The sequence below is a fragment of the Conger conger genome, chromosome 11 (assembly GCF_963514075.1).
Source record: "Conger conger chromosome 11, fConCon1.1, whole genome shotgun sequence".
NCBI lineage: Eukaryota > Metazoa > Chordata > Actinopteri > Anguilliformes > Congridae > Conger > Conger conger.
Window position 1 is genome coordinate 47419795 of NC_083770.1, and position 14312 is coordinate 47434106.

At 49.4% G+C, this 14312-nt stretch overlaps 1 protein-coding gene across 1 annotated transcript; it reads right to left on the reverse strand.

Annotated features, from left to right (window-relative positions):
* Nucleotides 1–729: 729 nt before the first annotated feature.
* tctn2 (tectonic family member 2) lies at nucleotides 730–12942 on the reverse strand. The gene is made up of 18 exons (XM_061260889.1): nucleotides 12717–12942; nucleotides 12410–12523; nucleotides 12179–12249; nucleotides 11861–12059; nucleotides 11229–11329; nucleotides 10551–10750; nucleotides 9726–9846; nucleotides 9417–9573; nucleotides 8871–8960; nucleotides 6035–6172; nucleotides 5724–5798; nucleotides 5466–5564; nucleotides 5100–5217; nucleotides 3993–4096; nucleotides 3655–3802; nucleotides 1833–1976; nucleotides 1331–1419; nucleotides 730–864 (listed from the first exon to the last, which is right to left on the reverse strand). Exons 1-18 carry the CDS (start codon nucleotides 12811–12813, stop codon nucleotides 743–745), a joined length of 2187 nt encoding a protein of 728 aa, XP_061116873.1. The 5' UTR covers nucleotides 12814–12942; the 3' UTR covers nucleotides 730–742.
* Nucleotides 12943–14312: the final 1370 nt, after the last annotated feature.

Here is a 14312-nt window from a genome sequence, read left to right on the forward strand (position 1 = left end):
TCTCTGAGCCAGAGATGATATTGCTCAAAAGTTAACACTGACACTAATCAAATACATTGAAATGGATAGCACTGACCACCCCACAAACGGACACGTCACTGTTAAAACACAGGTTAGCGGTAGAGACTCCACTCTTTCCATGAAAGTGAGTGACTTCACCTGTGTGTGTGGGTTAATGTCATGGTGTCATTGATCATAGACACAGGGGCACTTTTCCTGCCAGATTTGTATAACCAGTTTTCAGGGGCTCATCTAGAAAGTTTCCTGAATGTGATCTCAACTTCAGTGTGGGATTCTGTAAACTCAGTGTTGAGAAAAAAAAACGTTGAGGTTTCCATTCATCGTTCTCACATCACACCTGTGATTCTAAGTTACATGTTTTATCATAAGAGTCAAGAGTCAACGAACCAACTAGTGAAATGAATGGCTGCATTTCAGCAGGACAGTCAACCAAATGAAAGCACTGACTGATGCATGTGTGGCATAAAAACCAATGAACAAAAATGAATACCATAGTAACAGGAGGGCATATGCATGCCCAACTCTGGGGAGCTGATTTCTGGTCACACAGAACTCCTCATTTACACCAGTCCATCCCCATAAAGGTGCACAAACGCAGTGAGGTGATGTTAATGCCTGAGCAGTGGTCGTGGTGACGACCCCTCCCTTTCCCCCCCCCCCGCTGAAGGGTCCGGCCCGTCAGCCCGTGAGTGAAGGGCGGGGGGAGGGGGGGGCGGGGGGGTCACAGAGTGGTGGTGCTCCACGCCTGGCGGATCTGTTTCCATGGCGACCCCAGCAGCGACGCAGCGATGAAGAAGAAGGTGAGGATCAGGCCTTTAGCGAGAGACTGCGAGTACGGCTCACCTGGGGACGAGCGAGAAAAAGAGCAAAAAGATCCTTACCTTTGTTCTCGTTAAGGTTTTTTATTTTATTTTTTATGATTGGGCGTCATGTCACAGCAATAACCAGGGGAGTAGCCAGGAATTCTGGCCCCCTGAAAGAATCATGTGCCTTAGTGGGTGCAAAGCAAACTGCAAATGATTAACCCCCCCCCCCCTTTCTCCCCACTTATGATGGCCCTGCCCATGACCAATGCTCGTTAAACAATGAAGATAAATGGAGATTTCCCCCGATCAAATCAACATCTAATGTAAGGAGGAAGTCAAGACAACTTGCGGCTTTCAGTTCACATAAATAAATAATGCAAATATACAAAATAAACCCATATATGACAAAGCATTACACACGTTTACACTTTTTAAACCAGAGCAGCAATGGAAACGTCATGAAAGGTCACTGGATTGGGGTGAAGCGCACGTTCAGATCTCACCTGTGTAGTACCGCGTCAGGGGGTAGGCCAGCTGTGGCCAGCACACATCGTTCCTGTCACAGTCATACTCCGTGAAATTAATCTGAAACCTGAAACGCACACGGTCACAGGAGGACTGAGCGACAGAACCGAACACAGGCTACAGACCACACTTTAACTTATTACACAGTTATATCGTTTTTACGGTTATATTCATATATTCAACCCTTTCACTACTGGGTTTAGTCCATACAAAAACAAAACATAATAGAACCATTAGTTTATGACCAATCATCATGCCCAAAAATGTATTTTCATATACTCTTTCAATTTCAACATCTTTGATCATAATGTTTACTTGATTATTGATTTGCCGATTACCAAATATTATAAACACTGTTTTATTTAAATTCAATGATGATGTAACCCTTCACACATGACACTGTCAGTCAGCCAGCCCTATTAGACCTCAGGCATTGAGTGTCTGTAAGACAGAGAACTGGGCGTGTCTGGGGCGAGGTACCTGGTTTTGGGCGGGCCGGTCTGGGCGGGGATGTCGCTGAAGGTGACAGAGGACGAGAGGGGGAAGGCCTGGCTCGCCGTGGAGTTCAGACAGGGGCCGGGGTCTCCTCCTCCACACTCAACCCTCCATGTCGTCACCGCGTAACTGCAGACAGAGATTCAGATTATTATTATTATTATTATTATTATTATTATTATTATTATTATTATTCGCCCACGCTGTGAACGGGGCAGAATGGTGAAACATTGAACTTGAACATACTTTGCCTAAAACACAAAAATCAAGTTTACAGGCAGAATCTTCCTTTTTGCAAAACTATTTATGGCATGTACATATTAAAGAAACAGAAGATAAAAAAGGGCACACCATGCATATTTCCGAAGTTGATTTCTAAAGCCGATACCTTGTTTAGACATGTTGTTTCAAACTTTGTAGCTGGGGAGCATAGTACATTTTTGCACATCGATACAAACACATTCTAACTTTTTTGATCAACCTTGGGCCATCCTTGACAGCAGACCTGAGTCAAATACCTATTTGTTTCTGATTCAAATACTTTTCTGTGCTCCATTGATGTTGCCTGGTGCAACGGAGCCACCCACAAGGATCAGAAGGTGGGATTTGCATGTTTCGTAAGCTCGGTAAAGTGTAGAGAAGTGTACTTGAATCCAAAACGATTACGTATTTGATCCAGGTCTGAGCAGTACCCAGAGAGAACACGTCGTAACTTTTCTGATCAGCCTTTGGCCATCCTTGACAGTGGGCCAGCGGTAACATGGTTGACAGGAGCCCAGTGGTAACATGGCTGACACAGGAGGCCAGCGGTAACATGGTTGACACAGGAGCCCAGCGGTAACATGGTTGACACAGGAGCCCAGCGGTAACATGGTTGACAGGAGCCCAGCAGTAACATGGTTGACACAGGAGGCCAGCGGTAACATGGCTGACACAGGAGCCCAGCGGTAACATGGTTGACACAGGAGGCCAGCGGTAACATGGTTGACACAGGAGGCCAGCGGTAACATGGTTGACACAGGAGCCCAGCGGTAACATGGTTGACACAGGAGGCCAGCGGTAACATGGCTGACACAGGAGCCCAGCGGTAACATGGTTGACACAGGAGCCCAGCGGTAACATGGCTGACACAGGAGCCCAGCGGTAACATGGTTGACACAGGAGCCCAGCGGTAACATGGTTGACACAGGAGGCCAGCGGTAACATGGTTGACACAGGAGCCCAGCGGTAACATGGCTGACACAGGAGCCCAGTGGTAACATGGTTGACACAGGAGGCCAGCGGTAACATGGTTGGCACAGGAGGCCAGCGGTAACATGGTTGACACAGGAGCCCAGCGGTAACATGGTTGACACAGGAGCCCAGCGGTAACATGGCTGACACAGGAGGCCAGCGGTAACATGGTTGACGCAGGAGGCCCAGCGGTAACATGGTTGACACAGGAGGCCAGCGGTAACATGGCTGACACAGGAGGCCAGCGGTAACATGGTTGACACAGGAGGCCAGCGGTAACATGGTTGACACAGGAGGCCAGCGGTAACATGGTTGACACAGGAGCCCAGCGGTAACATGGTTGACACAGGAGGCCAGCGGTAACATGGCTGACACAGGAGGCCAGCGGTAACATGGTTGACACAGGAGGCCAGCGGTAACATGGCTGACACAGGAGGCCAGCGGTAACATGGTTGACACAGGAGCCCAGCGGTAACATGGTTGACACAGGAGCCCAGCGGTAACATGGTTGACACAGGAGGCCAGCGGTAACATGCTTGACACAGGAGGCCCGGTACGGGGCCTGGACCCTCACCTGAGCTCCACGGCTCGGATCTGCCTCTGGGGCGGAGCTCCCCGCAGCTCCACCAGGGTGCTGCCAATGCGGATGTTCAGGTGAGAAGGCACACCCACACAGGTGCCAGGAGGGGCGGCTGGTGGACCGCTGGCATTCAGGGGCAAATCTGGGGGGGGGGCACATGGCAGAGGGGGGGTCAACCATGGGACGCAAGGGCGAAGACGCGTGTCAAAACCCTGCACAATTACAACAACTGGACCCGTCTGCCATTCTGGGAATATAAACTGTCGGTTCTAATTTACAGCTCGATAAGATGTCTGATCCATGAAAACAAACTTGAATAGACAAATGCTCACAGGTAATGTTCATCCAGTCGGCCAGGCTGGAAGAATCAGGATTCCCGTTTCTGGCAACGTAGGTCGAGTTCACCAGCGCAGACAGAGCGTTCTGGACAGTTTCTCTGTGGAAGACAATTTCAATTTTTTTTTTCATTTTATCACACAAAAAGAGAAGTTAAAAATGTCTGTGATTAACACAACGGATCCCCCAAGAGCAATCTTGTAAGGTAAAAACTGATATTTAAGATGATATACAGTGCTGTGGAAAACTATTTGTCCCCGTCCTGATTTCTTACATTATTGCATATTTGTCATTTTGAATGGTTTCAGATCTTTAGACAAAATGTGATATCTTAAATTACTATTTAATTTATTGAAATAAAGCAGTTATCAAACACCCAAATCACCCAAATGTGGGTTTGGGCCAAATTTATTGTACTGTGGGTCTTTGAGAAATAGAATAAATTAAAATCCCATATTTCTTCCTACTAAAGACAAGCTTGAAACTCTGTCTCCCATAATGCACTCGGCTTCAGTTAGATTCATTTTCAGTGTCTCGATTGGCAGGGAACTGTGCGCTTGTTGTCCTTGCAAGCAACACAAATAGTTGTCAGGTTCCCTGGGACTTGGGAGAGCATTTCACACATTCCCACCGTCAGCAGGTCATACAGAGGTCAGGACACACAAACTCCACCGGCCACAGAGCACGAGGATCTACAGAACGTTCTTTCTTTAAGGCCTCTCATTCAGAGCGTCTCATTTAGTGTATTCTAACATACCTGAGCAACAGGGCGTGGTGTGTGAACATAAAACAACAGGGATTATATACATTATATATTATAATACATACATGTATCCTATTAAACTGTGTCTTGCGGACACACCAATGGAGAGAACAGCTACCTGAAATTTTAAAACCTCAGATTCCATTATCTGTAAAGGTACATTTTAAAACCTTCGATTCATTTATCTGTAAAAGGGACCATTTACAATCTGTACAAAGAGTTCATTCAGTTCCATCTGTGCTGTGGTGGCCCGATTCACACAAACGCCATTGTTGATGGCTGCTTTGAATGACAGCAGCCGTTCTTGCCGCCGTTTCTACAGACCGTTGTGATGACTCACCTGAGCCGGGCGCACTGCCCCAGGTCCTGCAGGCTCACAGGTAACAGGCAGCCCGCCGTGGCGTTCTCCCCGAACAGAACCGGCCTCGTGCCGGCAGAACCACACAACCCCCGTCCGGCTGAAACGTGGAAGAATAACGTTTAGCCCTCGAACAATACACGGACTCCTGAGACCACAGATCATCAGGCTCAGAATAATGATGGTCTGTACGCACACCAGAGGATCATTTTAACCCAGTGCTCTGGGAAGGGCAGTTTCAAAGGCTGCACTCAAGCGTTAAATAACAGCCGGTGGGTTTTCCACAGATCAAAGCTTCAGCGCAGAATTCCGCTCAGTCGCAGTCTCCATGGAGACGGGCACCCTTACCTGGCTCCCAGAGGCTGAGGGTCTCCCTCTGGACGCTTTCTGAGTCATTGGCGGCAGCGACCACAGACCCGCCAATAACAGGCAGCCCAGTCTGATAACCTGGAGCGAGTGGAAATCAGATGAAGCAGGAGCCCTGTACGATGAATGCACTAATTTCCCCCAAGGCACACTGCCGTACCCCAGAAATGAAAGCCTGGGACAGGAAGGTCACTAACTGCAGGAGGAAGTGAATAGCCACAAACACAATCACAAACTGACCTGGGTTGCCGGAATTGGGTTGGGCAGTTTCATCCCCGTTCACGAACCTTGCGGAGAACCAGGTCGTCAAGGAGACTGTGAAAGAGAACCATGTTTAGAACCGATTCTCAGTCATGAATGCCAATTATCAAAATGCAGTATAATGGCCACCATCAATAAGCCTTTGTTTTTTGTTTTTTTTTCAAAGCTAGACAATATCAATCAACTACCAATCAATGAATTATTGTCATGTAATAACTAAATGAATTTATTTCCTCCTTAGTTACATACTGAGGCGTGTCTACAGAACCACCCGGAGAAGCTCAGCTCACCGCTCGGATCCAAAGACACGTCCGCCAGCGTCTGAACGAGGGTGACGTTGGTAAGGCCATTTCCGCTCCAGTAGAACGTGTAGTCGAGGGCAACGGTCACATTTTCACACAGCTGCGGCAGGTCGGCTGACAGGGGCTCTATGGAAACATAATTACATTTCTGTTACCATTCATCCCATCTGAGCTATTATGTGGGGCTGGCAAGATGAGGACGGGCTGTCTGTAGCCAGGTTCCTTTCCCAACTCACTCCCAAATGGGAGTGTCTCCTCGCCACCCTTTGAGTGTCTTTACTGTGTTTCCACCGGGGAATCTTTACCCCGATTGCTCGCTACTTGGGCCTTCAGGCCTCAGTTCCTTGGCTTAGTTACTTGTAAAAAAAGAGAAGTGGGGGACGTGACTTCCCCATGGATAGTGGGAGTGGATCTGCGGAAGTCAGGAAGGCGTCAGCGTTGTGAGACCTGACTCGGGTCCTGTCCAGTCACGCAGGGGGCGAGGTGTTCACCACACGTGTAGGCCGAGGCCTGCTGACCGCTCTCTGCACTGACCTGGAGGGAGGCCCCGCACACTGCCTCTCTGCACTGACCTGGAGGGAGGCCCCGCACTCTGCCTCTCTGCACTGACCTGGAGGGAGGCCCCACACACTGCCTCTCCGCACTGGCCTGGAGGGAGGCCCCGCACACTGCCTCTCTGCACTGGCCTGGAGGGAGGCCCCGCACTCTGCCTCTCTGCACTGACCTGGAGGGAGGCCCTGCACACTGCCTCTCTGCACTGACCTGGAGGGAGGCCCCGCACACTGCCTCTCTGCACTGACCTGGAGGGAGGCCCCACACACTGCCTCTCTGCACTGACCTGGAGGGAGGCCCTGCACACTGCCTCTCTGCACTGACTTGGAGGGAGGCCCTGCACACTGCCTCTCTGCACTGACCTGGAGGGAGGCCCTGCACACTGCCTCTCTGCACTGACCTGGAGGGAGGCCCCACACACTGCCTCTCTGCACTGACCTGGAGGGAGGGCCCTGCACTCTGCACTGACCTGGAGGGAGGGCCCCGCACTCTGCCTCTCCGCACTGGCCTGGAGGGAGGCCCCGCACTCTGCCTCTCCGCACTGGCCTGGAGGGAGGCCCCGCACTCTGCCTCTCTGCACTGACCTGGAGGGAGGCCCTGCACACTGCCTCTCTGCACTGACCTGGAGGGAGGCCCTGCACACTGCCTCTCTGCACTGACCTGGAGGGAGGCCCTGCACACTGCCTTTCTGCACTGACCTGGAGGGAGGCCCCACACACTGCCTCTCTGCACTGACCTGGAGGGAGGCCCCGCACACTGCCTCTCTGCACTGACCTGGAGGGAGGCCCCGCACACTGCCTCTCTGCACTGGCCTGGAGGGAGGCCCCGCACACTGCCTCTCTGCACTGACCTGGAGGGAGGGCCCTGCACTCTGCCTCTCTGCACTGACCTGGAGGGAGGGCCCCGCACTCTGCCTCTCTGCACTGACCTGGAGGGAGGCCCCGCACACTGCCTCTCTGCACTGACCTGGAGGGAGGGCCCTGCACTCTGCACTGACCTGGAGGGAGGGCCCCGCACTCTGCCTCTCCGCACTGGCCTGGAGGGAGGCCCCGCACTCTGCCTCTCCGCACTGACCTGGAGGGAGGCCCTGCACACTGCCTCTCTGCACTGACCTGGAGGGAGGCCCCGCACACTGCCTCTCTGCACTGACCTGGAGGGAGGGCCCTGCACACTGCCTCTCTGCACTGAACTGGAGGAAGGCCCTGCACACTGCCTCTCTGCACTGGCCTGGAGGGAGGCCCTGCACACTGCCTCTCTGCACTGGCCTGGAGGGAGGCCCTGCACACTGCCTCTCTGCAGTGACCTGGAGGGAGGCCCTGCACACTGCCTCTCTGCACTGACCTGGAGGGAGGCCCTGTACACTGCCTCTCTGCACTGACCTGGAGGGAGGCCCTGCACTCTGCCTCTCTGCACTGACCTGGAGGGAGGGCCCTGCACTCTGCACTGACCTGGAGGGAGGCCCTGCACACTGCCTCTCTGCACTGACCTGGAGGGAGGCCCTGCACACTGCCTCTCTGCACTGGCCTGGAGGGAGGCCCTGCACTCTGCCTCTCTGCACTGACCTGGAGGGAGGCCCTGCACACTGCCTCTCTGCACTGGCCTGGAGGGAGGCCCTGCACACTGCCTCTCTGCACTGGCCTGGAGGGAGGGCCCTGCACACTGCCTCTCTGCACTGACCTGGAGGGAGGCCCTGCACACTGCCTCTCTGCACTGACCTGGAGGGAGGCCCTGCACTCTGCCTCTCTGCACTGACCTGGAGGGAGGGCCCTGCACACTGCCTCTCTGCACTGACCTGGAGGGAGGCCCTGCACACTGCCTCTCTGCACTGGCCTGGAGGGAGGCCCTGCACACTGCCTCTCTGCACTGGCCTGGAGGGAGGGCACCGCACACTGCCTCTCTGCACTGACCTGGAGGGAGGCCCTGCACACTGCCTCTCTGCACTGACCTGGAGGGAGGCCCTGCACACTGCCTCTCTGCACTGACCTGGAGGGAGGCCCTGCACACTGCCTCTCTGCACTGACCTGGAGGGAGGCCCTGCACACTGCCTCTCTGCACTGACCTGGAGGGAGGCCCTGCACACTGCCTCTCTGCACTGACCTGGAGGGAGGCCCTGCACACTGCCACTCTGCACTGGCCTGGAGGGAGGCCCTGCACACTGCCTCTCTGCACTGACCTGGAGGGAGGCCCTGCACTCTGCCTCTCTGCACTGACCTGGAGGGAGGCCCTGCACTGACCTGGAGGGAGGCCCTGCACACTGCCTCTCTGCACTGACCTGGAGGCTCTCTCTGCAGCTGGACAGGGTCAGACACAAAGGGGCTCAGGTCACCAGCTCTCATCTCCGTCACACTGACAGTGACCACACCTGCAACAAGCAACACACACAGCGTCCATTATGTGAATAAAAAAAGGGAACATTTAAAGGCACAGAAATTATGCGAGATTTATCATTAAAACAGGCTGCAGCAAAGCAGTAAAATCATAATCCACCCTGAATTGAGGAAATCTGCAGATCAGATGCATAACCATATCAAAATGAAATTCAGTGGATTCTATCTACACTGTCAAACTACTGAAAATACTGAATTGGTGAAATTAATTAATTCAGTTACAGTTTCATGGGAGGATTCTGATTCAAAGTGTTCCTGAAAATACTGATTCGGTGAAATTAATTAATTCAGTTCCAGTTCCATGAGAGGATTCTGATTCAAAGTGTTCCTGGTGGTACAGTGTAGCAAAATAATATTGATTGATCATTTAAGTAGTTTCACTTCTGAACGGTGAATCAGCCTGTGAGGAGGGCCAGTGTGGAACAGCCTACCGCCCGGTCCAGCCCTGATGGCGACACTCAGCTCAGAGGCGCTGGTGAACAGGGGGGGTCCGGTCGGGCAGGACCGGAGTGGGGTCACACAGTAGGTCTGGAGGTTCTGCAGAAATGCCACGGGGGCTCGGTCCAGACACTGGCCAGCCAGGGATCTCTGGAGGCAGCAGGAAAATATAAACAAGACTAACTCCTGTGTTTAATAACGTATTGTGCAGGGCTGATGTTTGTTCATTCAAAGCATGGATTGCCATTGTACTTGAATATGTGTATGTACATTCATTCAGATACAGGACGACCGTGTCTGACCTGAGGAACGGTGAAGTATTGGTCACTGGTAGTGATGAGAGGCTCCCCCTGACGGTAGCCACTAGGGGGCAGTGGTGCAGCGAGAACCGGGGCCTGGAACGAGGCGCTGCGTTTGGGCGCGCTGAAGACGACGAGGGAGAAGGTGGTTCAAAACAGAGAGAAAACTTCAATCGAGCGACGCAGACGGCTTTGCATGTATCAACATGAACAGCAGGGACATGACATGACATGACAGGAATTTAGTAAGCGTTCTTATCCAGAGTGACCTACAGTCTTTACATAGTATGAGCTTCTGTTGCTTACCCTCCTTGTGGAGGGTGTCAGTGAGTGCCTTCCGGACAACTGTCAAGTCAGCAGTCTTCCCCATGATTGCCCAACCAAGTATTGAGTGCATAAATCAACATACTCAGAAGGTCAACATTTCTGTATTATAAATCCTTTCTTAGATTGGTCTTATGTAATATTCTAATATTTTGAGTTCTTTTTTGAATCTTGTATTTTCATGAGCTGTAAGCCGTAATGATCAAGATTTAAACAAAAAAAAGGCTTGAAATATTTCAATTTATGTGTAATGAGTATATATGAAAGTTTCACTTTTTGAATTAAATTACGGAAAGAAATGAACTTTTCCACGATATTCTAATTCTTTGAGAAGCACCTGTATACCTGAGCATATCAGGGTAAGGGCATTGCTCAGGGATACAATGGCAGTATATCCAGTCAGCGAATAAGGCCCACAACCTACAGATCATCAAAAGCAACCAATGACAACTGAACAAGAAACTGGTCGAGAATATAAAATGAAATATAAAATTTGTGTCTCACATCGTTTCTCCCTGGTAGAAGAGACCAAGGGACGGGCTGTTTTCAGGAGGGGACGTGACACAGAGGAAAGGGAACCAATCAGGGGCGTTATTGGAGGACTGCACGGAGCACTGGTAATCAGCAGGGGGAGCCACGTTCCCTCCAAACACTCCTGGAAAGCACCGAGTTTCAAACAGCTGCAGAACATCTGGGGAACAATCCTGAGGGGAGAGAGACAGACGAGGAGACAAACGTCACATACAGGACAACTTCGCTGAAAATACAAGCAAGCCTTGCTTGAACGGGTAACTCAAAGTTAAGACGCAAATGCATGGCTGTGAATTTAATGGGAGCTTAACACTTAATTGGATAAACAGACATGTCAATGCACCCTATATTATTTTTTAAAATTGCACTTAAGATGACTTTTGGTTTTCGGTTAGAACAGCTGTTCATGCATGTTTTGCTATTTATGGATTTGATGTTTTTGTTGAAGAACATGCTAGAACAAGTTAGTAAGAGTGCGGCGTCCTAATGGGTCGACGCCTCTTCTCCTCTCATTGGTTTGAAAGGGAAGGCCCTCCCATCACATCGTGTCACAGTAGCATTACATGACACTACATTTACAGGCATTCAGCAGACGCTCTGATCCAGGGCGACACACGGTGAAGCGGATCAGAGCCAGGGACAGTGCAGTACCGGGTCACAGCAGCAGCGTGCATCACAGCCTCCTGCAGTCCAATCACAGGGGCACGGGCCCAGGGGCTGATAGGCTTGGTTAGGAATGATAGTTTTATTGTCTAGGGAAAAAAAACGAAAGCAACCCTTCAAGTGAAATAACTGGAAAACAGCGTTGCGTTTAATACTAATGGATCAATATTTTGCCCTGCATAATTGTAGTAATTGGTGCAAACACATGCCAGAGTTGTGAATGTGGTTCCGTGACTTTAACCTCCTAAGACCTGGCGTACACATGCGTGGACTCCACATTTTGGGCTGTACAACCATAATACTTCATTCTTAAGACCGAGAGTCCACATATGTGGACATCATTTTTCTCAAAAACTACATCATGTCAAAAGATGATGCTTAGTTTTTATACTTATCAGGTCCCAATAAGCCCAAATAGCAAAGAGAAATTGAAAATGCATACCAAAAAAGAGTGCGGGTCTTAGGAGGTTAAATACCAAAGTTTGCACCAAAAGTTACCAAAGATTGCGCCAAAGGCTGCGAATAAATTAGCCAATTGTGTAAATTTGGTGCAGGATTTATCTGTTTTCCTTTGATTGACAAACATGGCGTCTCACTCGATCTGAGACCCGATCGCTCACCCGACACAGGGCCCGTGGGAGGAACCAAGGCGTAGATCTCCACCTGCACCCGCAGTGTCGCCAGGGGTCGGCCACCCCGGCAGGCGGACACTTGCAGGATCTCCTGCACGCACAGAGGCTCCAGGCAGCAGTCTGTCTCATTGCCACAAAGCAGCAAACTGCGGTTCAGTGTCAGCACCACCCTCACGGACGACACGGACTGAAGACGGGAGGCAGAGTCAGAGGAGTCTGATTCATGAGTAAGCTACGAGGAATATCAGTGGAAAACGGTGAGATAAGAATTTGCAGTATTTGGTCTCCATCAGCAAGAAATGCTACCTTTTCCACTGTTTCCAGGGTGGGCATCCATTGTCCCGGGTCCTCGTCACAGGACGGCGAAGGAAGACTTCCTGCCAAAACAGTGAGATTTGCATTGAGCTTGTGCGTTTTTTGTATACTCTGTTCTCGTACTAAATCCAATGATTAAACAGCATGAAATATCCGTTATGTGGTCCATTGTTAGCCAAAGAGGACTGAAAAAAATAAATAAAATAGATTGAGATAACATACCCGTTGTGTTTAACGGTGAAACGGACCGGATAATCACAGAGATACCAGAGGTGTTTCCGTGCAAGAAGGCAGTTACTCTTGGTCCAGAGGCAACGACAAACACCGGCTGAAAAACTAATATTGAATAATATAGTGTGAGTCAGCAGCAGAACTGCTGTTACCCAACTAGCTAAATGTAACGAGATGGTCAGCAACCCTGTGCTTGAAGTTAGCCCGCCGATCTCTGTAGCCACATCGTTGAAAAGTAAACATGCTAACTAGCTAACTAACAACATTCGTCTAAGTTACGTTGCCGACAAAAACTTACCGAGATTGCCAACTGCAGTCTTCATGCAACATACCAGGGTAATATATACGCATATATGTGAAACGCATGCACGTCGTGGGGTGAAGATGATAGCCATTGTTGGCTAACAAGCAATGGAAAATAGTGCACTGACACTGAATTATATTCGCCACCCAGTTCGCGTAGCGGCCATGTTCTCAGAATGTTGTCGTGACATCTATGGCAACGAAATATCCGCCTATCCGCTTCAAGAGCTTTGAAACAACGTTACGGCGTGGCGACATACTGACATCATTACGTTTACTTTAGTCCGTTTTGTGCAGTTCGGTGGTTCTGTGACAGGAGGCGCTGTACAGCAGGACCTCGAGTGACAGCTTCTTATTTGTGTCCTGCAGCGGCAGATATTTTCTGCCCTTGATCACATTTCCCTCACTTTTACGTGAAATTATACCCGTTATATGGCATGCTACGTTCCTTTTTTACGGCAGATACATATTTTCATACAGCGAAGTATACCATTCATTGACTGTCTCTTGTGGCACCTAGCTTTCCGATCATTACGTTTAGCAGAGATCAGCAACTTACTGCCCCTGAGGGCCAAGAACTGCTCATGCAACACACTCAATGCTCAGCAACTCACTGAAGACAGTTGGGCCAATCAGCAGCACTAATTACACAGAAAACCAGAAAACCAGAAAACCAGAAAAGAAAACCAGGGCTGGATTTGGATTTCTTGGGGGTAGTCAATACCTTCAAAGTTAAAGTTAAAAGTTCAATACCTCTTTGCAATAAACAAAGCAAAGAATTGCGGATTAAGATTTAACACAAATTTGTACACTAAGTTCCATTATTTATAATTCTGACACCTAATGCATAAAGGCACACTGCACATATTCTTTCTGTGGAGTAAGCAATAACAATGAACAGAAATGTCTTGGCTGAAGACTTGGTTGAGACCAGAGCATATGGCTGTTGGAATGATTCCTGATATAAAGAAGTCAGGAGGTTAAGTTATTAGACTTTTTTCAAGTGTTTAAATTATTCAATATTTATCAACGTAAATTGACATATTTTGGTAATTGGTAAAAGTCGCCAAATATCAGGCCACATCATAATGCCTAAAATGAATAAATCACCTGTCCTAGATAGTAGCATCTCACAGTGGCATTATGCAATTTTATGGAAGTGTTTAGTGTTATTCTTATTTTCTGTACCCTAATGATTGGAAGGAGCAGTAGTATAGAACTGACAGAAATGCAGATCGGAAATGATTATGTGAGAGAGATTGAAAGCCTTATATCAGGAATGTAAGGGAATTGTACTGGGCATTTTTGTCACTGCCCAAACCTATGACAACAATAACATGGAGCTATGATTTTGCTATTTTAAATTATTCATTCATAAATGTTATGTCAACAACAAAAAAATGAACTAATGCTGTAAAATCCACAACCTACATAATGTAAAATGTTTCTTTGCCAAGTACTGTTCATAAGACTACGGTGAGTGTTTAGGATACTACATTTTTATTCAGATAATCTATATGCAGGGATCACTCCAACCTGTTTTTAGTTGACACAACCAAGTCTTTTTTACTTTGCAGATGATCAATGTTAC